Source organism: Dasypus novemcinctus, chromosome 21, assembly GCF_030445035.2.
Source record: "Dasypus novemcinctus isolate mDasNov1 chromosome 21, mDasNov1.1.hap2, whole genome shotgun sequence".
Lineage (NCBI taxonomy): Eukaryota > Metazoa > Chordata > Mammalia > Cingulata > Dasypodidae > Dasypus > Dasypus novemcinctus.
In genome coordinates, this window is record NC_080693.1 from 38,730,369 (window position 1) to 38,751,241 (window position 20,873).

The 20,873-nt window shown below is 50.1% G+C and overlaps 2 protein-coding genes and 1 non-coding gene across 8 annotated transcripts in view; 1 reads left to right on the plus strand and 2 right to left on the minus strand.

The window, feature by feature from the left end:
* Positions 1 to 1,046: 1,046 nt before the first annotated feature.
* On the plus strand, positions 1,047 to 9,611 carry SPACA3 (sperm acrosome associated 3). Of its 3 annotated transcripts, XM_058283865.1 has the most exons (6): positions 1,047 to 1,168; positions 2,137 to 2,234; positions 5,195 to 5,515; positions 6,299 to 6,457; positions 6,911 to 6,989; positions 9,438 to 9,611. In XM_058283865.1, exons 3-6 carry the CDS (start codon positions 5,329 to 5,331, stop codon positions 9,502 to 9,504), a joined length of 492 nt encoding a protein of 163 aa, XP_058139848.1. In that variant the 5' UTR covers positions 1,047 to 1,168; positions 2,137 to 2,234; positions 5,195 to 5,328; the 3' UTR covers positions 9,505 to 9,611. The 3 variants fall into 3 exon arrangements, with proteins under 3 accessions (XP_058139848.1, XP_004454970.1, XP_058139849.1); XM_004454913.3 differs by lacking the exon at positions 2,137 to 2,234; XM_058283866.2 differs by lacking the exons at positions 1,047 to 1,168; positions 2,137 to 2,234 and adding an exon at positions 1,400 to 1,992.
* LOC111763297 (U2 spliceosomal RNA) lies at positions 9,048 to 9,238 on the minus strand. Its single transcript, XR_002796187.2, has one exon. It is a non-coding gene; the product is annotated as a U2 spliceosomal RNA (small nuclear RNA).
* Positions 9,612 to 18,874: 9,263 nt separating the features above from the next.
* ASIC2 (acid sensing ion channel subunit 2) overlaps positions 18,875 to 20,873 on the minus strand; it is a 1,082,534-nt gene continuing 1,080,535 nt past the window's right edge. For all 4 annotated transcript variants that reach the window (XM_071210499.1, XM_071210500.1, XM_058283868.2 and 1 more), the window contains one exon: positions 18,875 to 19,851. In XM_071210499.1, coding sequence (XP_071066600.1) covers positions 19,750 to 19,851 — 102 coding nt within the window. In that variant the 3' untranslated portion in view covers positions 18,875 to 19,749. The remainder of the gene's footprint in view (positions 19,852 to 20,873) is intronic.

Below are 20,873 nucleotides of genomic sequence, written 5' to 3' on the forward strand. Positions count from 1 at the left end.
ATGGAGACATCCAAGACTCACCACCACCTGTGGAGGAATGAATGCTTATTATTTCCATTTTACAGTTAAGAAAATGAGGCTTGGGGAGATTAAGTACCTCAAGGCACAGTGGGTGGACAGGGTTATTACCCCATTTTACAGAATAAGGAAATGGAATTGAACTTGTCAAGATTAAACAGGCAGTCAAGGGTAGAGCCAAAAATTGAGCTCAGGTTTTCTAACTCAAGTCCAGAACTCTTTCCCCTCAGTAAAGGTTTGCAAACCTGGTGGCACATTGGAATAGTCTGGAATGATGTCAGGTCAGCCCTCAGTCTGTGGGGCCCAGGCACAGACTGACAGACAGGGTGAACATATGGTCTTACATACAGTAATCGCTACTATTAATTGAGCATGCTGTTTGCTAAGCACTTTATAGACGTTTCAAAGAGCCCTCCTAATAATCGATGAGGAGGTATTAGAAATTTTCACTCTTGAGAGTTGAGGACACAGAAAGGTTAAGTCACTTTCTCTGGGTCACCCAGCTGGTAGTCACTAGTACCTGTTTTCATGCCCAGGTCGGCCTGACTCCTGTGCCATATGGCCTCCAAGCAGGGGCTCCTGTGGAGCATAGACATTGGTATCACATGTCTGTCTATTCCACTTCTTTGTCCCTCGAGCTTCAGGGTCAACAGCATTGCCTTGGTCCTGTCTGCACGGAACGGTTACCCTCCGAATGGAAACAGCGGGCAGTTTGTGTCTCATCCTTAAACCAAAGGAGTGGCCAGGTAGTCTGCCTGGAGAGGCTGCGGGCACCTCCTGTAATCCCTGGGTAAAGTGTGGACAAGCTGTTTGGAGGAGAAGGGTTATCCTTCAAAGTGCGCGTGTGCGTGTGTGTGTGTGTGTGTGTGTGTGTGTAGAGGTGGGCAAGAGGGCCTGGAATTAGATGCCCCTAAGATGCCTCCAGGTCCTGAATTTGAGGGTCTCAGGTGGGTTGCTCAAAGCTCAGTGGGTGGACCTTATTCTAGAAGATGAGCTCACAGAGCTGGGGAGTTCCAGAAGGCTCTCGGATGGCCTGGAGTCTGCCCTCCCCCACCCTACTGGGTGCCTGGGGCCCCAGCAGGAGCGTGGGGGGGGGCATTGACTCCTACTGCTGTCAGCACTGTGTCAGCTCAGGAGGGGAGGACGCCTGGTCAGTGAGCCCCTGCCCCTCCTCCTAGAGCTGTTAACAGGGCCCTGGGCTGGGCTGGGCTGGCCAGAGAGCGGCCTGGAAAAAGCAAAGTGGTGGGCAGAGGTGTGGGGGAGCCTGACGTGGGGAGAGGTTTCCTGTGTAGAGCGATGAATTGAGATAGAGAGAGAGAGAGAGAGAGAGAGAGAGAGAGAGAAGCATGCTGGCGAGTCCTGGTCTCTGGATCACTAGATGTGACTTCTTAAAACTCTGGAGCTGCTGCAAAATGCTTAGGATGAGATGACTTTTGAGTCACTCTCCTGCAAAAAATCAGAATGAGTCACTGTATAGCAGTCAACTTGGCTTTCTCAACTATAAATTGGGGATATTAATCCTATCACCTTGAATTGTTGAGGGAACCAGATGAGATTAAGTTAGAAAATATCCAAAAAAGGCCTGGCATAGTGTCTGTCATTTTAAGTTGGTTGTCTTCCTCCCTTCATTCCCCACACTGTGATGAGAAGGGCGCAAGCCCTTATCATCATGATTTCAGTATAAGAACCATCCGTTGAGCACCCACCGCACACGAGCAACTCTACTTGATGCTCAGGATATGAAGATAAAAAGACCTAGCCACTATTCTTTGAAAGTTCACCCTCTGGTATGACAGAAGGTGGTGTGGGAGTATTGAGGGCAGTGGCTGCCAGAAAAGTCACAATGGGGAAACTTTGCCCTGAGGTGACCTTTGAGGTGTAGGAGTTAACCGTGTAGGGGAAAGGAGGAGAGGGATAACGTTGTGGATGGTGGGACCATCACAAATGAACAACGTGGCCTGACTGGAACTTAAGGTGTGAATGAGGGAAAGCCCAGCAGGACTGGGTTGTGGAGGGCCCCCACAACACATCACTGAGGAGCAGTGATTATGGGGACCTGTCAGGGGGCATCACGTGGGCAGACATTTTTGTTTTATTTATTCTGGTATATGTGTGCAGAATAATTTGGAAGAGGGGCCATGACTGCATTCAAGAAGACACCAGGCAAGCCAGGATGGAGGTCTGAACTAAGGAAAGAAAGTGCTCTTGGAAGGAAGGTAGACTCAGCAGGGCTTTGTGATTCATTGGGTGGGGATGGGTAAGTGATGTAGTGATAGGCGAAGAAGGAATGAAGAATGACACCCATATTTCTAGTTTGGACAAATGGGTGGACCATAATGTTTTAAACCAAGACAAAGAAGAGAAGGTTTTGGTGGGAAGATTAGTTCCATTTTAGATGTGCTTAGTTTGAGGACATATCCAAGTGGAGATATACAAGAGACAGTTGCAATGTGCTCTGCAGCTCAGAGAGAAGATGCAATATAAAAGTCATTAGCTTGCAGGTGGGAGTTAACAGCAGGGCAGTTCAGAGAGTAGCAGAAGTGGAAGAGAAGAAGGCTCAAAGTAAAGATGCCTGGAAAGCATATCCGCTTAGAAGGTCTGGACAGAAGAGAATTCCACAGAGGAGAATGGGAATAAATTGCTAGAGAGGGAGCAGGGAACCTGGGAAAGTAGAGCATATGGAAATCAAGAAAGGCAAAAGTTTCAACAAGAGGGAATGGTCGACAGAGCGAAATGCAGCTGAGTCTGTTCTCTGACAAAAGGACGACATGGGTCCAGTGGATCCAGCAGAGCAGTTTCAGGCGAGTGGTAGTGGTGGTGAAGGCAAAGTTTATAGGGCTGAAAAACAAACGGGAAGTGAGAAAATAGTAAGTTTTCCCTTGGAATTTAGATGAAAAAGAGGGAGGAGGGAAGCACACGTGGTTCAAATGATAGAGCTTCCACATACCATATGGGAGGACCTGGGTTCGATCCCTGTGGTCTCTTGGTGAAAAAAGAAGAGAAAGCATGCCTGTACAGCAAGCCAGTGCCTGCATGAGTCCCTGTGTGGTAAGCCAGTGCCCTGCGCAAGTGAGTCATGCAGCAAGATGATGACGCATCAAAAGAGAGACAAGAGGAGAGTCAAGGTGAAGCACAGCAGAAACCAGGAACTGAGGTGGCGCAATTGACAGGGAACCTCTCTCCCCATCGGAGGTCTACAGGATTGAATCCTAGAGGAGAGAAATGAGGAGAAGACAAACAAACAAACACAAGCAAAAACAGCAGGGTGGGAGGAGGGGAAGGGGGGAAAAGAAATAAACAAATAAATCTTAAAAAAAAGAGAGAGAGAGGGAGGAGGGGCAGTATAGATAATGACAAGAATCAAAGGAAGATATTTTAGAAATTGGAAACCTAAGCATGTCTATAAATTCTGAGGGAAGATTTAGTAGAGATGGAATAAAGACGATGATAAGGAATGACTGATGGAATAAGGCTTAGAGATGAGAAAGGATGAAATCTTGGGAAGGGTAGAGGCATCTCATTCTCACACTAGAGGGGGTGAAGATCAGAGTGGACAAGTCTACTGATGAGTCCAGTGACAAGTCTACTGGAGCTAAGGCAGAAGGATGAAGGATGTTCCACACACAACCATCTTGCTTTTTCTCAATGAAGCAAGAGGAGAGATCATCTTCTGGAAAGGAAAGGATGGGACAGCACAGGAGGGGGCTCAAGGACAGGAAAGAGGGTTTTGAATGCTTTTTGAGAGGAGTGGGAGAGAGAAAACTGCTGAAAGACAAGCATTTGTACTAGTATTGGTAGTAGTTCATACTAGGAATAACAACTAATCTATTTTTAGTGCCAAGAGCTAAGTGTTTTACATCCCTTTCTCATTTATTCTTTCAACACTTTATGAGCAGGTGTTATTAATTTCATAATTTGGTAGATGAAGAAAATGTAGCTTGGAAAATGTCCAAAGTCAGAGACATAGTAAAGAGCAGAGGTGGGTTTCAAACCCAAGTTTTACTGCAAAGCCACACCTTTAACTGCCTTGTCATTGTCAATGGCACTGAAGGTCCAGTGGGGGCTTGGAGACCACACATTTGTAGGGACATCACATTTCAAGATTGTGACTTATTTTTTGGCTCCATGAAGAGTAGGTGTGGTGCGGGTAGAGCCCATGTGAGAAGTGGAAAGATATCAGAGGTGGTAGAGATGTCATAGATAGATACTAGAATTAAAGGTTGTCCAGGTGGGAGAATGTGGGGTGATGACAAGTTTTTTGTTTTTTTTAAAAAATAATTTAAGATTACTGTATTTCCTTGTAAGAGGAATATTCCAACAAATTTTACAGTTGTCAACCAACCCTTGTTCAAATTGGGCATACATCAAATCTGGAATCATGGGAGTTTTATTTGCTTGGAAGTGAACTTTGAACTATCAGTACAATGGGAGTGGACAGCTGAGACCAAGTAGAGGTGAAGGTCGTTAGGTCAGAGGAGGAGAAGGAGCCACAGGCTTGATTTAGGGCACAGTATAGAGCCAGTGATAAGAGGGACTGAGGGCAAACCAAACAGGATGGGGCGAGTTTCCTGAAAGAAGGGGTTCTTGCAAGTTTATGGGTTAGAAGGAGTGGTGGAGATGATGCAGTTTCAACACCACTTCTGCTGTGTGTGGGAGAAAGAACAGTCTTCACTTGAGAGGGGTGCTCATGTGAGGAAGACCTTGTTTCAGTTAAGGCCGGGAGATGGAGGCGTAGTGTTATTAGAAGGGTGGTCCCTTGGCAGTTGGGTTTAGGGACATTTAGAGGGTGACACACTTCAGCCTGTATTCTCTGGGAACACGGCCATACCCCAGTGGACCTTCAGATTCACATTAACTCTAGCCTCAGTCCAAACTTTGCCCCTTCCAGTTGTGAACTCTGAGGCCTCAGGATGAATTCATGCCTGACAGTATGAAGCTGAATTGTTAGATTTCTTTCCCTGCGCTGCTGGGCCAGGATGTTCCACACACAACCATCTTGCTTTTTCTCAATGAAGCAGGAGGAGCATGATTGGAAAGAAGAGGAGGCTGGCCTTGGGGAACCTTCTCCAGGGCCACAGGGGCAGGGCCGATATGCCACCAGGGCTGCAAGGGAGCGGATTTGTACTGCTGGAGCCTCATCTCTTGCCCCTGCCCACCTCTTCTTCCCATTTCCCAGGGGACACTCAGGCCCTGCCTCACTTCTTCCAAGGAGTAGGCGTCTGTGAGTGGAGGACCAGGGCAGTGAGCTGCCTGCCATCTCAAAGCCCAGGTCCCCGCCAGAGTGGCAGGGGCTCGGCCTCTGCCGCCTGAATGGAAGCCAGGAGCTGGGTCTCCAGGAGGCGGCTGCACCCGCCAGGGACCGGGATGCTGGCCTTCGTCTCTCTGCTCAGCTGCCTGCTCCTCCCCAGCGGGGCCAAGGTCTTCAGTCGCTGTGAGCTGGCCCGCGAGCTGCAGGAATTCGGGCTGGAAGGATACCGGGGCTACAGCCTGGCTGACTGTGAGAACCCCCCTCCCAAGAAGACCCCAAGGTCCCTTCCACAGCCACTCCTTCCTTCCTTTCTACCCTCCTTCTCGCTCAAGGGGTAAGGCCTTGGGAGCTTTCTGTGCCTCAGTTTTCTCCTCTGTAAAATGAGGATTGTAGGACAAAGGAGCGAATACCGAGCTAAACCCAAAGCAGCTCTGCAACAGCCAGCCAAAGAACAGAACAGTGTCGGACTGGCTGCCGGGATCCATGTAGACATTCCTGCTGACGTTTAGAAAGGGCAAACCGAGTGAACCAGTAACACCGAGCTCGTCAAGCTAGTGGCAGCTCAGGGAAGTCGTTTATGAAGGACAATCACTTTTGGACTTCTTTTTTCCCAGTTCCAGCCACCTATATAGGGCATCCTTGTTTCTTCCTAATCTTGCCCCTAAAGATGTAGGTCTTGTTCAGTCACTCATCAAACCCTTCCTGGACCCTGCTGCATGCTGAACAATGAGTAATTCAGTGGGGGGATTGCTGGACCAAGAGTCAGGAGACCCAGGGGACAGTCCTGGCTCCCGCCCTCGGGAGCTTTGTGTGACCTTGGGCAGGTCCCTTTACCCCTTTGGGCCCTGATGGCTTCATTTGTGAAGTAGTTGGGAAGGAGTGTGTCCTGACCCCCTGGAGGCAGGAGTGGCTGGGTGGAGGTAACGTGGGGGGCCTGCGGTGTGCACTCGTGGGTCCGGGGTGGCCTCCAGGCCTGGCCGCCTCTCCTCCCTGGGCGTCTGACCCGCAGGCTTGTGTCTCTGTCCCACCCAGGGATCTGCCTCGCTTACTTCACAAGTGGCTTCAACACTGCTGCCGTGGACCACGAGGCAGATGGAAGCACCAACAACGGCATCTTCCAGATCAGTAGCAGGAGGTGGTGCAACAACCGTGACCCAGAGGGCCCCAACCTGTGCCGCATCTACTGCACCGGTAGGCGGGGCCTGCGCTTCCGGCTGGCCGGGGCCCCACCCCTGCAGCAGCTGTTGCTTCTTTCCAAGTTTTATCTGTTCCTCCTGAATTCTCCCTGAGTGGGGTCCCCTGAAAATCCACTGGGCCTACCGAGGAGAGGAGAATGGGGAAAACGATGAGGGTGGGTCCTCTGTGAATCTGCTTTGGGGCCCTGGATAGAAGGCTATTCTCAGAGCTGTGGAAATGGGGGGTGCTTCTGCTGGAGGGTGTGACTGATACTTGTGCTTCTGGAGTAGTAAGGAGGCAGAGTTGGGTTAGGGATGGAGGAGGATGTATGTGTCTGAAAGTGTGTGTGTGTGTGCATGGATGTGTGCAAGACAGAGACAGATGGAGCGCTGGGGAGGGGCAACTGGATTCTGGATGCTCAGTTCTTCCTCTTGCTTCTTCGTCATGTTTCTCTGCCTCCCACCCCAGATTTGTTGGGGCCGAACCTCAAGGATACTGTTATCTGCGCCATGAAGATAGCCCAAGGGCCCATGGGTCTGCGCAGTTGGTAAGCACCTTGGGCTGGAGACCCTCCTAAGGTGGTGTAGCCAGGGCTGGGAGTCAGAAGCAGGGACCTTTTTCTGATGCCCATTTTGTGCCAGGTGCCATGCCACGACTTCATGGCCTCATTCTTATTCTCAGAGGCCAGTGTTACCATCATTAAGGTAATTACAGAGACACCGAGTTTAGGGAGGAAAAGCAGTTAATTGGAGGTCAAGCATCTGCTAGTGCCACAGAGACTCTTCAGCCTGGCTCTGCCCGGATTTGCCTGTGTTGGGATGATGTCTGCCCAAAGGTCCTCTCGACCTGGGCTTAGTAAACTTTCTTTTTAAAGCTGTAGAGTCTTTGTCTGAAGGAAATGTTATATAAAAGCCCAAGAAGTAGAACAGATTAAAGAAAGTGTTTTGCACGAAGGGGTGGGGATTCTGGAGCCTTCCCTTTTTAAGCTTCTTATTTCCCACCTCCTTCCCACAAGATGGCCTTTGAAGCCATGCTCTCAGTCAAGGGAGTAGGATGCTTATCGGATGGAGAGTTGGACTAGATCACTGGTTCACACAGGTGCCTCTGAGGTAGCTGTCCTATAGCTTCTCATCCTCTTTTGATGGGGATTTTCTCTGTAGAGTCTCAGTCTCCCTTTTATGCACAGTTCTAAATGAGCAAACAGCAGGGGTCAGGATCCAGGGGAGGGAAAGTACTCCAGGCGCATGGAACCCCAGGGCCATGGATGGATGTGACAGGTGATAGGGCTGGGAAGGCAGTTGGAAGGCATTGGATGTCAGCCCAAGAAGGAAAAGGGGAGAGACTAGAAGCAGGCAGTATCAGTTTGGAAGCCTTTATAGGAGTCTAGGTGAGAGATGTAGGGTCTGGCCTGGGGCAGTTGCACTGGGGATGGACAGGAGAAGGGTTAGGTATGAGGGACAGTGGAGGAGGCATAGGGACAGGTGAGATGTGGCCAGGGAGGGAGGGGGAGGTGAAACTGACTCTGCATCTAGAGCAGGTTCAGAGGGTCTGAAAATGCCACAGCTTTGGAGACATGCTTGTCTGAGTACAGCTGAAGCCCTAGGAACTGAGTCTGGAATGAGGCAGGCCCAGCAGGACAAACAGCATGGGGCACATGTCTGTAAAATTGGAAAGGGTGAATGCAGGCTCAGGCACTGATCCAAGGGATGGAAAGAGCAAATTCTTTTGGGGTTAATTAAAGAACACTTGGAGTGAATTCATGGCATGTACAGCTTTGGAGAGGTGAATGAGGTTAATAAAAGGAAGTGGTTCCAGAAGGTGGAAAGTGTGCTCTTTATTCATTCCTTACACATGTATTGAGCATTCACTCTGTGCCAAGCCCTGGGCTGGTTGCTGCATTTCAGACGTGACTGAGACCCAGGTCTTTGCCTCCAAGGATTTCACCATCTAGTGGATGAGACAAACAAGCCAATTGATAGATCTATGCAGGTTCCTTAGGGGAACTTGGGCTCTTTGCCACTGACATCACAGCGGACTCCAGTTATCAGAGCTTGGGACCTCTGGGAACTTGGAACTCCAGGCCTCCACCGAAGACCTAGATTATCTTTCTCAAAGATGTCAACTCCTATTGACATCTATTGTGGAGCTGGAACAAGGTCATGGTCTTGCAAGAGCCTGTAAGCTATAAAATTAGAAACAAATGAAAGATCCAGATTGGTAGGCGAGGAGAACTGAGTATGGGTACAGTTCTGTCATTTATTAGTGGAGGACCTTGAGCAAGTAATTTTGTACCTCAGCCTCTGTGTTTCATTTGGAAAATGGAGAGCTTAATATCTGTCCAATCTACCACATTGAGCCAATGGGGGAGGGGTGTTAAATGGGTGATGGGTATGACAGTGCTATGTAAACTGTAAAGGGCTATACACATGTAAGAGGATATCATTGTCAACAGAAGCAGCATGGTGTAGGAAAAGAGCACTGGATCAGGGCTCTGGATTCCAGGCCCTAGGCCTTTTCTACTGACTTCTGGGTGAACTTGAGCATTTTACACTGTGTGTCTCCTTTGGTCAAATAACGAGGTTGGGAAAATGTCCCCCCCCTCCGCTTTTTTTGTGCTGTTCCTGGAAGGACAGCAGTACCAGGTTGATGCATGGAGTGGATAGAGCAAGCCCCTAATCCATCTCCCAGTGCCAAAAATCCATTTGATTAATTGTCCTTGGATAGAGGATGTATCAGATATTAAACTGATAAGAACAGATACTGTACTTGATCTTTGCCAGAAGACCGAGAAGTGATGGAAATGTCGTTTAAAGTGTCATTCTCTTTTTTCTTCCATAACACTCCTTACTAGTTAATCCAATTTACTCCTTCTGCTGGCCCCTTCCCTTGCCTCATTTCTAGTTTAGAGACCCTACCTCCTTCCTGCTCTTCTCTGAAGAGGGACTGGGGGCTGCAGCTGATGTGGTCTTTCTCTGTCCCCATTCTCCTCTCGCAGGGAGGCCTGGAGGCATCACTGCCAGGGCAAGGACCTCCACGACTGGGTGGACGGCTGTGACTTCTAGAAGCCTCTTGGATGGACCAGACCACACACAGCAGACTGGGGATGTGGTTTAGTTTCTGAGCCAGGCTTGGGGAGACAAGCCAAGTAATAAAGTTTTGTTTAATGTAAGTGTGGTTTTCAGCTATCAATGTTTCCAGGTGGCGTGTAGGTGCCAGAGCAGCTCAGTGTTTCCTCACCTGTTCACCTGGGCTGGGCTTCTGGGGGACTCCAAAAAGCCCTAGTGGCCTGGGGTCAGTACCTCCTGTGCCCACGCCAGAGTTTCCTAGACCCTTTACCTGGGCTGAGGGCTGCCAGATTTAGCAAAACAAAGCCAACCAACCAACCAGACAGTAATAATAACAACAATGAAACGGAATGCCCTGGGTAAATTTGAATTTCAAATACACAACAGATGAATTTTTAGTATAAGTATGGCTCAATTATTGCATGGGGTATACTGGTATGAAAAATTTATTTGTTGGGAAGTGGCTGTGGCTCAATCAGCTGGGCTCCCGTCTACCATGTGGGAGGCCCTGGGTTCGTGTCCACGAACTCTGTGGAGTGCTGCCCAGCCCTCCAGTGCTGTGAAGAGCCAACTCAGCAAGGTGACGCAATGAAAAAAAAAAAAGGGAGACAAGCAAAAACACAGAAGAATGCGCAGTGAATGAACACAGAGAGCAGATAATAAGCAAGTCGCAAGGGGGTGTGTGATAAAAATAATAAATACAGACAGAAGAATGTACAGCAAATGGACACAGAGCAGACAGCAAGCAAAAAACTGCAAAGGGGAGGGGGGCGGATTTATTTGTTGTGTATCTGAAATTGAAATTTAACTGAATGCCCTCTTTTGAACTGGCAACATCACGTGGGTCTGGTATGTACTGCAGGCTGTTTGGGAGGGTCCTTGGGACACTTATTTTCTGAGGCTTTGGTTGCAGTGGCTTTAGTGTCCTCCATCAGAGGTTGTCCATCGAGACTCAGCCCCCGAGCTGGTGACTGCCAGCACAGTCCACTGCTGCCATGTGGTGGTGCACCATGACTGGAGATTACCATCCCGTACATGCCACTTTCATTGTGCTCTCTATCGCCCTCTAGCTGTGGGAGACTCAAGTGCAGTTGGCAGCGCTGGTGGCCATCACATCTTTGTTGAGGAAGCCTCTGTCCTTACTGTGGACGACGCTCGGAGCTGGAGCATGGGGTGGGGGTTGCAGGTGGCTTTCAGGCAAAACTGCACGGCCAATGCAAGTCTCTGCTTTCCTCAACATGCTGGAGCTCAGAAGAAGGCAGCCCTGTCCCCCATTAACTCAGAGCTCAATGCATCAGGTCTCCTGGGACAAGACAAGGGTGGGCAGTTTCAGGATCACAGTGGGTGTGTTGGCAAAAGCAGCCTCCGAAGTGTTGGGGGATGTGGGAGAGGGCTGAACCCTAGGTTCCAATTGAAGTTTCTTTTGGAAAGGCTTTAGAGAGCCCTACAAGTGAAAAAATGTTGACTGAGGCGTGGCTGGTGACTGCTAGGAAGAAGAGGGCACTGTGATACTGATCCCCCACCTCCTGGCTAGCCATCTCTGAATGCCACTTGGTCAGGGAGCACCAGAGCAGGGGCTGAGCATCCACTATTGGGGACACTCCACTTTCCTTCTCCAGTTTCTTTCCGTGGCTGGTCTGGTGTTGGCCTTGCCTCATCTCCCATGTGGCTTTTGGTTCTGCATCCCAAGTCAAAGCGGTGATAAACTTGTGGTTGACCCTCAGACATGTGGACAGTGGTGAAGGACTAGCTCCTTGCTGGGAGCTGGGGGAGGATGTCCATGACTAGGGGATCAATTCTCATTTAGTCATAGGTAGGGAGAGCCTATTCTCTTTTTAATATTAAAGCAAACATTGTGCACTACTGTGTTCCATGCATCATCTAATTTAGACCCTAGAACAGTAACCATGTCATGGTGCCATTGTTATCCCCATTCTATAGATAAGAAACGGAGAGCCCGAGAAGTTAAATTTGGACCAGATGATTTCCTGTGCTGCTTTCCTTTGCTGAAGGGTTGTGGTTCCGTGTCACTTGCAGTCTCCATTCCCTCTCAACTGGCCAAACACCCACGAGCCACCCATCTCTGGGTGATTTGTGCCCACCACTTTCGCTTCACTCCAGATTGCTCTTGCCTGCATTGACTGATTGCTCCACCGGGTCCCATTCGGCTCACCTGGGAAGGAAGCCCAGGAGTAGGTGGAACGAAGCTATTGAAGTGGAAGGGAGTTTCTAAAAGAACCTGGAGACTCTGGGCTGGCAGTGCAGCCTCAGCGCCCCTGGAGCTGTGGCTGGTGGTGGGGGGAGGGGTCAGGCCTGGACAAAGGAGCCAGGAGGTGGCCTCCTTAGGGCTAGGCGGTTGACCAGGAGCAGATGCAGGTGGAGAGGGATTTCTGGGATGGGGGCGGGGGGACTTGGCTAGAGCCAGAGCGGCCTTAGCTATGCGTAAGGGTTGAAAGAGCACATAGGTCCACCTGGAAGTGGAAGCCAGAGGAAGTTTCGGCTCAGAGCCCAGGTCCTCCTCAGTGAAGTCCTTAGGTTGGTTGGAGGAACCGGTTCAGCCTGGCACCTTCCTGTTTCCACAGCACTCTCTCATCCCACATGCCATTGGTCACCAAGTCCTGCCTATTTTGCCTTCTCCACATCTCTGGAACTGTCCCTCCTTTTCATCCCATTTGCCACTGCTTTAAGTGAAGTCTTGCCATTTCTCTGGGACAATTTTTGTGGCCACCTAAGGGTTCCCCTGCCTTGTTCATTGCCACTTAGCCTCCTCCCTCAGAGTCAGCTTTCTACCTTGTTACCACCTTGCATCCTGGCCCTAATGGCATTTCTCACCTTCAGGTTAATGTCCAGGTTGCTTGGCTTGGTACTCAGGTTGTTCATGATCCAGGCTCAGCTGACCTCTCAACAGCTCAACACCTTTTGCTCTAGCTGGTTTGAATCCTTGGCAATTAGTTTCCTGAGCGTAGCATGATGCTTCATGCCTTTTACTGTCACTACCAGGCCTTCCCCTCATTCATTATACTTCAGCTAAAGTACTCTGTCCTTTGAATGCAACAAGCTCTTTCCACCACAGGGCCTTTGCACCTCATTTTGGGTCTTGCTACTCTAGGTGTTTGTGTGTATGTATCATTCCCATCTCTTCTCAATTAGACTGAATCCATTAAAGATAGAGATTGTAGGAAGTGGATGTGGCTCAATGGATTGGGTGCCCATCTACCATATGGGAGGTCCAGGGTTTGATCCCAGGGGTTTCCTGGTGAAGGCAAGCTGGCCCACATGGTGAGCTGACCTGAGTGGAGTGCTGGCTTGTGCAGTGAGCTGACCTGTGCAGGAGGGCTGGCCTGTGTGGGAAACTGGCCCTCATGGAGGGCTGCTGCAACAAGATGATGTAACAAAAGAGACACAGAGGAGAGACAATAAGAGGTGTGGCAGACCAGGGAGCTGAGGTGGCACAAGAGATTGAGCACCTCTCTCCCACTCTGGAAGGACCCAGTATTGGTTCCTGGTGCCACCTAAAGAGAAGACAAGCAGACACAGAAGAACACACAGTGAAGGGACACAGAGAGCAGACAAAGGGGCGGGGGATAAATAAATCTTTGAGAAAAAAAGATAGAGATTGTGTCTTCTTGCTATATGAACTCCCAATGCCCAGCACTGTGCCTGGCACACAGCACACAAAATAAGCTTGTGGGATGATTGAGTCAGGACAGACATCACAGCCTGGTGCTGGGAAGTCTTCTAACAGTTCAATTTTTTTTTTTTTAAGATTTATTTATTTTATTTATTTCTCTCCCCTTCCCCCCCACCCCAGTTGTCTGTTTTCTGTGTCTCTTGCTGCGTGTTCTTCTTTATCTGCTTCTGTTGTTGTCAGTGGCATGGGAATCTGTGTTTCTTTTTGTTGCATCATCTTGTTGTGTCAGCTCTCCATGTGTGGGGCGCCATTCTTGTGCAGGCTACACTTTTTTTCTCTCTGGGTGGCTTTCCTTCTGGGGCGCACTCCTTGAGCGTGGGGCTCCCCTATGCGGGGGACACCCCTGTGTAGCAGGGCATTCCTTGTGCTCATCAGCATTGTGCATCGGCCAGCTCCACACGGGTCAAGGAGGCCCGGGGTTTGAACCACGGACCTCCCATGTGGTAGATGGATGCCCTAACCACTGGGCCAAGTCCGCTTCCCTAACAGCTCATTCTTGACCCCTCCTTCCTCGAAGGTCAGGTGAGCTGGCTGTGCTCTGGTTCCCACCCATCATTTTGTATGGGACCTATTTTAACTTGGATATAATTCCTTTTGAAAAGAAGCCACAAAAGTGTGAGCGATCCTAAAGACAAATGGCCCATAACAATGATGTTAGCCAGATGACCCACTTCTTTCAGTGGCAGAGAGCAGAGCGTATTTCAAGGAGGCAAGAATCCCCCTCCCAAAGCATCACTCACAGTCTGTATTAGAGGGTGTTTTTAATTAAAAAAGAAACAAAAAATTTCATTGAAACCCTGCTCAGGAACTAATGAGATGTCAACAGTGGTGTGTGTTGGGGGACCAATGGCTGCCGAGCATCAGGTGTGCCATTTCCTGCATGCAATGGACACAGACGTCACTTTCCTTAGGAACCAGGCAATGGCGATACTTGCTAAGCAGACACTGTGGTTGCCTTGTATCTTCATAGGTCTGCTCATCCCTCAAAATCTCCAAATATCTAAAATAATTTTACGAAATCACATTTCCAGGTTTTTCTGTTCATATTAACTTTCTGCTCATTCACTCATTTTGCCATCTGGGTGATGCTCTAGCAGGTGCCAAAAGTTTAAAAAAATTATAGAAGAAAATTTTGAAATCAATCAAATCCAATCTATCCTTTTTTCCTCCTGCAAATTAAAAAATGACTATTATTATCTTGTTTTAGAAGAAATCTTGGTCGCTATTTGTGGTACTGTGGTGGCCTCTTAGAGATTAGCACTTTCTAGACCAGGGGGCACTGTGCCTAAGAGGATCACACATGGGATTTAGGGTCTCATTACCCCCATGAAATTATATGAAAAATTTTATATCTATGTGCCCCTGGGCATTTTTTTTTCCTGGGGAGAGAGAGTTCATAGCTTTTACCTCATTTTCACAGAAGTCATTGATCCAAACAAGATGAAGAATCAATGTTTCGAAGGAAGAAAAAAAGAGAAAAGAGTATTTTAGCACACTTTCGCTCATTTAATCCTTACAATAACCTTGAAAACTAGCCATCATCATCTCCATTTTACGAATAGGGAAACTGAGTCTCTGAACTTGGTGGGTACCAAGCAAATATTTCATTCATGTAGATGCCTGACATCTACTCTCAACTTAGACTTACAGACTGTTAGAGTTGGGAAGCAACCTCCTCCTCTCTTTTTAGAGGAGGAAACTGTGGCCTAGGCAGTGAGATGAGCTGTCCAAGGTCATGGGTCCAGTTTATAGCACAACAGGGCTAGAAATTCAGCCTTTGGACTCTCCACTTGGAGTCTTTGCCAACCAATTAATTTGTTCTTGAAAAGCAAGTGCACATATATCTCATGGATGTGAAATTGAATTAGAAAGACTCCTTCTCTCAGCTGTCCTCAGGCTGGGCTTGTTTCCACTCCCTGTTTCGTGGTCCCCGGGGACCTCATGGCCCCAGACATGCTCAACCTGTTAGCCTGGGGAATACACAAGCACAAAGAGACTCCATGTGCACAGATGCTTAAAATCTCAAATGAGTGGAGACAAAGCCCGTCACTAAATAAATAAACCCTTGGCTTGAGAGGTGTCTACATAGACATTTGGGAAAGAAGGGAAGGAGCTTGAAGGGCTTTAGGCATGATACACCCCCTCCACCTGCTCAGCGGACCCTTCATCCTTTGGCACCTGCCTGCCTCTCAGTCATTTCAGACACTTCTCCTTTCCACTCCTTTGCCAGGGTCCCCTGGACCTGTGAGCACTCTCCTAACCTGTGCCTGCTCTGTCCTCTCGGCCTTTGCTTAGGCTTCTCTCTCCCTTTTGATTGTAGAACTCATCTTTCTCCCTGCTCAGATGATAAATTTCTTGAGGGTAAGTGCCAGCACGTAATAGGCAGCCAACCAATAGGGGTTGAGGGAACGGTGAACCTGCGTTCTGCATTCCCCCTTCCTTCGTGCCTCTGCACACTTCCCAACCGTGCCAGAAAGCTTGCCCTGCGCAGGGGAGGGTGCTAACTTGGCTGTGTGCCTCTGCTTCCTCAGGCTGGCTGCATACCCCTCTCTCCTGGGCAGAAGACCTTTCCTTGCCCTCTGTGCTCGCTTTCTTCTCTGGAACAAGGGGAGCTCCCTCCTTGTGACCTCTGAGTTAAGGTTCTCAGAATCTAATTGAAATCTCTGAGCTTGTGGAGGGAGAGATAATCAGGCTCCTCCTCCGGCCTCTGGGCCTGTTTGCCTGAGGGAAACCACTGGCCACCAATACCACACCTGTGGGGGGAAGGGGCTGCCTCCCGCTTCCTTAGTCTCAGCTCACTAAGAACCCTTCTCCAGAGACCTTCCAGGAACCCTCGGTTCCCCCTTGTCAGGGCTTGTGGCTCCAGAAACATCTCACTAGGCATGCTAATGGTTAAAACTCTCACAAAAATAGCTTCAAGCTGGAAAGAGGAAAATAAATAACTCTGGCCTCTCTGCCAAGAACAACAAAGCAAAATCGTGTAAGCAGTCAGCTTGGTGCCTGGCACAGCCACTCGCGGCAATGCTCATTCCTTTCACTCTCTCCAACTGTAGCAAGCCTTACTGATTCTGTTTCTGAGGTCATATGCTGTGCTATTATTTTCATTACCTCATTCATTCATTCATTTTTCTGATGCTCTGAGGTCACTGAGAATTCAGCCTTGTCGTTTGGACTTGTGATTATTACAAACTCCTGGCCTTTTTGTCATTTTGATCACTCCTGAAAATGTGACCCATCCTGAGCCTCCTCTGTCCACCATACCTGTTCATAATGAAATGACTGCGTACAACTACTTGCTTGAAATGATAACAATTTTAAAAAACCATTGCTCCCTGGAATTCAAGCATACAACTGTTGTCTTTTGTCAACAACCAGTTAATAATCACTAGTTGGTTACTGATTTACCCTCTTGAATTCACTCTCTTTCCTTCCTTAAACAGGTTCAGTATGAACACCTGGTCCAAGATGAACAAAGCCAGACTCCCCAAATCAGAAGGGGCATGTATGTATGTGAGCCCTGAAGCAATCCAAATCCTTTAGAAAATTCTTTGCTTCATCACAAACTGATCTCAAGCTTTTTTTTTTCTTCTGAGAAGTGGGAAGCCAGAAATCTAATGAAGCAGTTCAAATTACAACTTAAAATGATAGATTTAACGATAGATTTTAAAAAAAGGTCATGAAACTGCTAAGAGGGAACAAAGCAGAAGCATCAAATAGACTCCCAACTAAGTGCGCAGACATTTCGCTTGGTTCCAGCCCCTGGTGTGAGCAGCCGGAGGAGCCCTCAGCGCCCTCTCCTCCTGCACTAGCAGTCTAGGCAGCAGCATGACATTTTCAGGTCCGATGCAGTGAGGAGTTAGTCTGTCTGAGCAGAGGGACTGCAACGTCCTGGCAAAGCCTGGAAGAAGGATTGCTCTGATTCCTTCCTGCATTGTGAGCCAGCCTGGTGGGTCTACCAGTGGACGGTGGGCCTGGGAGTCTGGGGGTATAGCTTTGTTACTGCTGCTGCTTCACTCTGCCACTCCAGGTAAGTCCTTCTGCTCCCTCCTGGGTCTGCTCATCTGGCAAATGAGGGTGATAGGCTACATGGTCCAAAGGGCCTGTGGGAGGCAGAATAACAGTCCTCTAAAAAGTCCTGGAACTGTGAAAATATTACCTTACATGGTTTGGGAAGGGCTGGGAAACAGAGCTTCCTGCAGAGTCCAAGCCCCTTGACTCCAACTCTCTCCAAATGCTGGACTTATGCACTGTGGTCAGTTACTATGACCCCTGGAACCTGGACCTGCAAAGTGCTTTGTGCCACCCAGCTTCCTTTTGCAAAAGGGAGGCCCATCCTACTGACCAATGGAGCACAGCGCTCCAGGCTCACAAGGGGTCGGAGCTAGGCGTGATGCTGCTGTCACACATATGACCATCCAGGGGCAGCTCCCTGTGGACTCCAGCCTGTGGCCTCAGGAACTGCCCATGGAACTCTTGGGATTCCCTGCACTCCTTGAGGTACAGTTAGCAAGGCTGCTCAGCAGTGTTGCTGGAAAGCAGGAGGTGGGCCCTTGCTCAAAGAAAACACCTACAGAGCACAGCAGCGGCCCTCCTGGACATGGCTCGCTTTCCCTGATTATGGCGCTGGGCGGAGGATACATGTGCCTCTGGCTTACTCTCAATGGGGAGAACTACTCTTCCCAGAAAGTCAGATGGAGGCATCAGAAACCAGGGAGGTGGGAGAAGGGGGTGGGTGAGGGAGTAGGGGACCATGACCTTGGGCGTCAGGTCCTGCCCCAGTTGTCACCCTCCTCCTTGCCTGTCCACCAAGTTTCACCATCTCCCTCACTGCATTTAATTCCCTCCATGGCCTTGCATTCCCATTTCACAGATGAGGAAAGGTGTGGGGGTTGGGGCAGCCAGTGGCAGAGCAGGGACTAGAACTCTGAAGCCCTGGCCTAGACAGGGCTTTCTGCACAGGCCACATTGAGGAGAGGCTTTGGGTGGGGAGTGGCGCAGCAGGAAGAAGTAAACACTGAAGGACGTGCCCTGAGGACTTAGCCTGATGCCACAAGGACTAACATTCTGCCTCATCAGGAAGCTCTTTCTTGCCACATGGGGAGGGACCTTGAAAGGACACGGCCCTCCCACCGCCCACTCCCAAGCTCCTTTGCAGCCTGATGTTTTCTCAGGAGTCGTGAGGGAAGGGGACCGAATGCAGATTGGGCCTCTGGAGGGAGAATGTAGGTCTGTTTGATGGGGTGGAAAGATGGGGTAAGAGAAGGTCGGGAAAGGCTGGTGCCTGAGAGGAAGGCCTCATCGGGGCCTGCGCCCAGCCTGACCCCACCGAGGGGCCCAGGAGGGGTCAGGAAGGAAGACGGAGGCGTGGAGGGGTGTGAACGCCTCCTTCCAGGTTTTCAGGGCGGGCAGCGCCCTCTACTTCCCCCTCTTCATGCCACCTGCAGGCTCGAGGGCAGCGCCGTTCAAGCCAGGGGTGGAGTGGGCGGGAGCCAATCCACTTTGGAATAGATTAAAATGGAATGCACACATTTTGTAAAGGTGTGTATTTTTCCATAAAACTCATTTCACGTACAGTCATAGATATACCAGTGGTTTTTGACCTGGCAGGCCTGGCCCTTCCCTAAGCCCTTAGGGAGAGAGTCCTGGGTATGGAGAAGATGAGGAAGGACTCAGCCATTTCCACAAGATCAGCTTTTAATATGACTGTGATTTGAAGCACGAATAAATAAACACCAAAGAGAATGGAAAAGCAAAATGAACAAAACCTCAGAACATCAAAACCAAAAATCATAAAACAAAAACTCTGCAACAGACAAACAAAAAAGCCCCCCAATAAAAAAGTCAGACCGTACAAGCTGTGTCACAGGGAGAGAAGAACGACGTGGGGGCCGTGGATGAACGAGTCTCCCAGGCCACTGTGCCGCCGTCACAGGCACTGGGGGTGGTGGTGGTGGGGGGCGGTGCTGGCCCCTTGGGTGCCGAAGCCCCGTGGGCCAGCTTGGGGAAGGAGGGTTGCTGGGCAGGGGCATGGCAAGGCCACGCCCTCCCGGTTAAGAACCTTCACAAATGACACAAGGACAGAAACATAATAAAGAGTTCTGCAGCTTCCCTCATTGGCGCAGTTTTGATTCCAGCTTGGCCTCTTGGTGACTCTGGGGCTGGAATCTGGTCCCACTGCACGGGCCACAGAGTGAAAGCTGGAAACCGCGTGGAGGAACGGCATGTACAAAGACAGACGTGGAGGTGGCGCCGGAAGAAGTCTGAGCATGCAAGTGCTTTATACATCTGGCAGTGAGATGTGATGGCAGGTTGGTTCTTGGACAGTTCCAGAGTGTGACTCATCTCTCCTAAGAAGGACGCACGGCGGGGCCCGAGGACGCATCATGTCAGACGTGGCTCTAGCGAGGTTTGGCAGATAGTTTGCTATGTGTGCATAGGGGGCTCTTGCTTCTTTCGGTTGTCAGGGGCCATCCCACCTGAGCTTGCTGTCCCCTGTCCTGGGTCTTGGGCCTCGAGGTCTGTTTGGGGAGTTCTGGGTGGTCTGAGGGGTGTCAGCAGGCAATCTCCTCCAAGGTCCCCAGGGCTGTCTGCAGGGGCACGTTCACAGTGTGGCTGATGGTTTCAGAGTGGTTTGGCATCGTGTCGCAAGTGCTCTGGCGGGCAGAGGGGAGGGGGACGTTTGTCATTCAGTCATCGCAGTGCCCCCTCCAGCCCAGCCTGGGCCCTGTGAGCTGGGCTCCCACCTCTGGGCTCTCCTGGGCATCTCAGGCACCAGCTTGTCATCTTGGGGCACAAGGCTGATGTGGCCTGACTGCCTTTAGAAGCCTCACCACTGCCCACCTAGATGCCCCCCAGGGCAGGGAGAGGGCCCACTGGAGACGGAGGGAAGCAGCTGGTGTAACCTCCTCTCCTAAGGGGCCCCAGAGACACCACCTAGCCTGCATCTGAGGGGTTTTGAGCTTTGGGGCTGGTGGACCCAAGTCCTGCCCTCTACCTTAGGGGTAGAGCACAGCCTGTGACTATGTCTGGGGCTGGGAATGCTGGTCACTGGGGCCAGGCTGGAAGGTGCAGGTCCCTGACAGCCGAACCAGAGCTGTCAGAGCAGCCCAAAGGGCCCTTAGGATTAGGCTGCCCCTAGGGAAATGAGGCTGTGATGGCCGTGAAGCTCCAGAGCGATTCCCAAGCTGCCTTTGGCAGGAGGGTAGGAGGGGTGGGAGCGGGGAGATGAGCCAGGAGGCTGTGCCAGGAATTGGAAGGGGAACAAGGGGATGAAGGGGAGGCTGTGGCTCTGAGACATTTTGAAGGAAGGAGGCAAGGTGGGTGAGGAGCCACCATTGATGAGCACTTGGTATAAACCAGGCACTGGGCTGGAGACTTCACAGGCAGGGTCTCAGTTAACCGGCACGGGATTTAGCAAGTTGCCCCAGGCACACAGCGGGCAAGCAGTGGGCTAAGGGAGTTGAGAGCCCGTGCTCCTTCCACACTGCCTTGTTCTGCAACAGAAGCTAGAATGAGACCAGCTGGAGGTGCTGAGAGAATTAGAGCAGGAGTTTTAGTCCAGGAGATGGGTAGAGAGATGGAGACTGAAACTGAAAGGGGAGCTGTTTGGGGTTGAGGGGGGTCCATTTTGGATTTGTTGATTTTAAGGAGAAAGCGGCCACTCAACTGGCATGAT

Coding starts and splice junctions, on each gene's coding strand:
- SPACA3 (XM_058283865.1), top strand. CDS start 5,329: ATGGAAGCCAGGAGCTGGGTCTCCAGGAGGCGGCTGCACCCGCCAGGG. Junction 6,458..6,910: donor GTGCCGCATCTACTGCACCG/GTAGGCGGGGCC, acceptor CTCCCACCCCAG/ATTTGTTGGGGCCGAACCTC. Junction 6,990..9,437: donor CCCATGGGTCTGCGCAGTTG/GTAAGCACCTTG, acceptor CTCCTCTCGCAG/GGAGGCCTGGAGGCATCACT.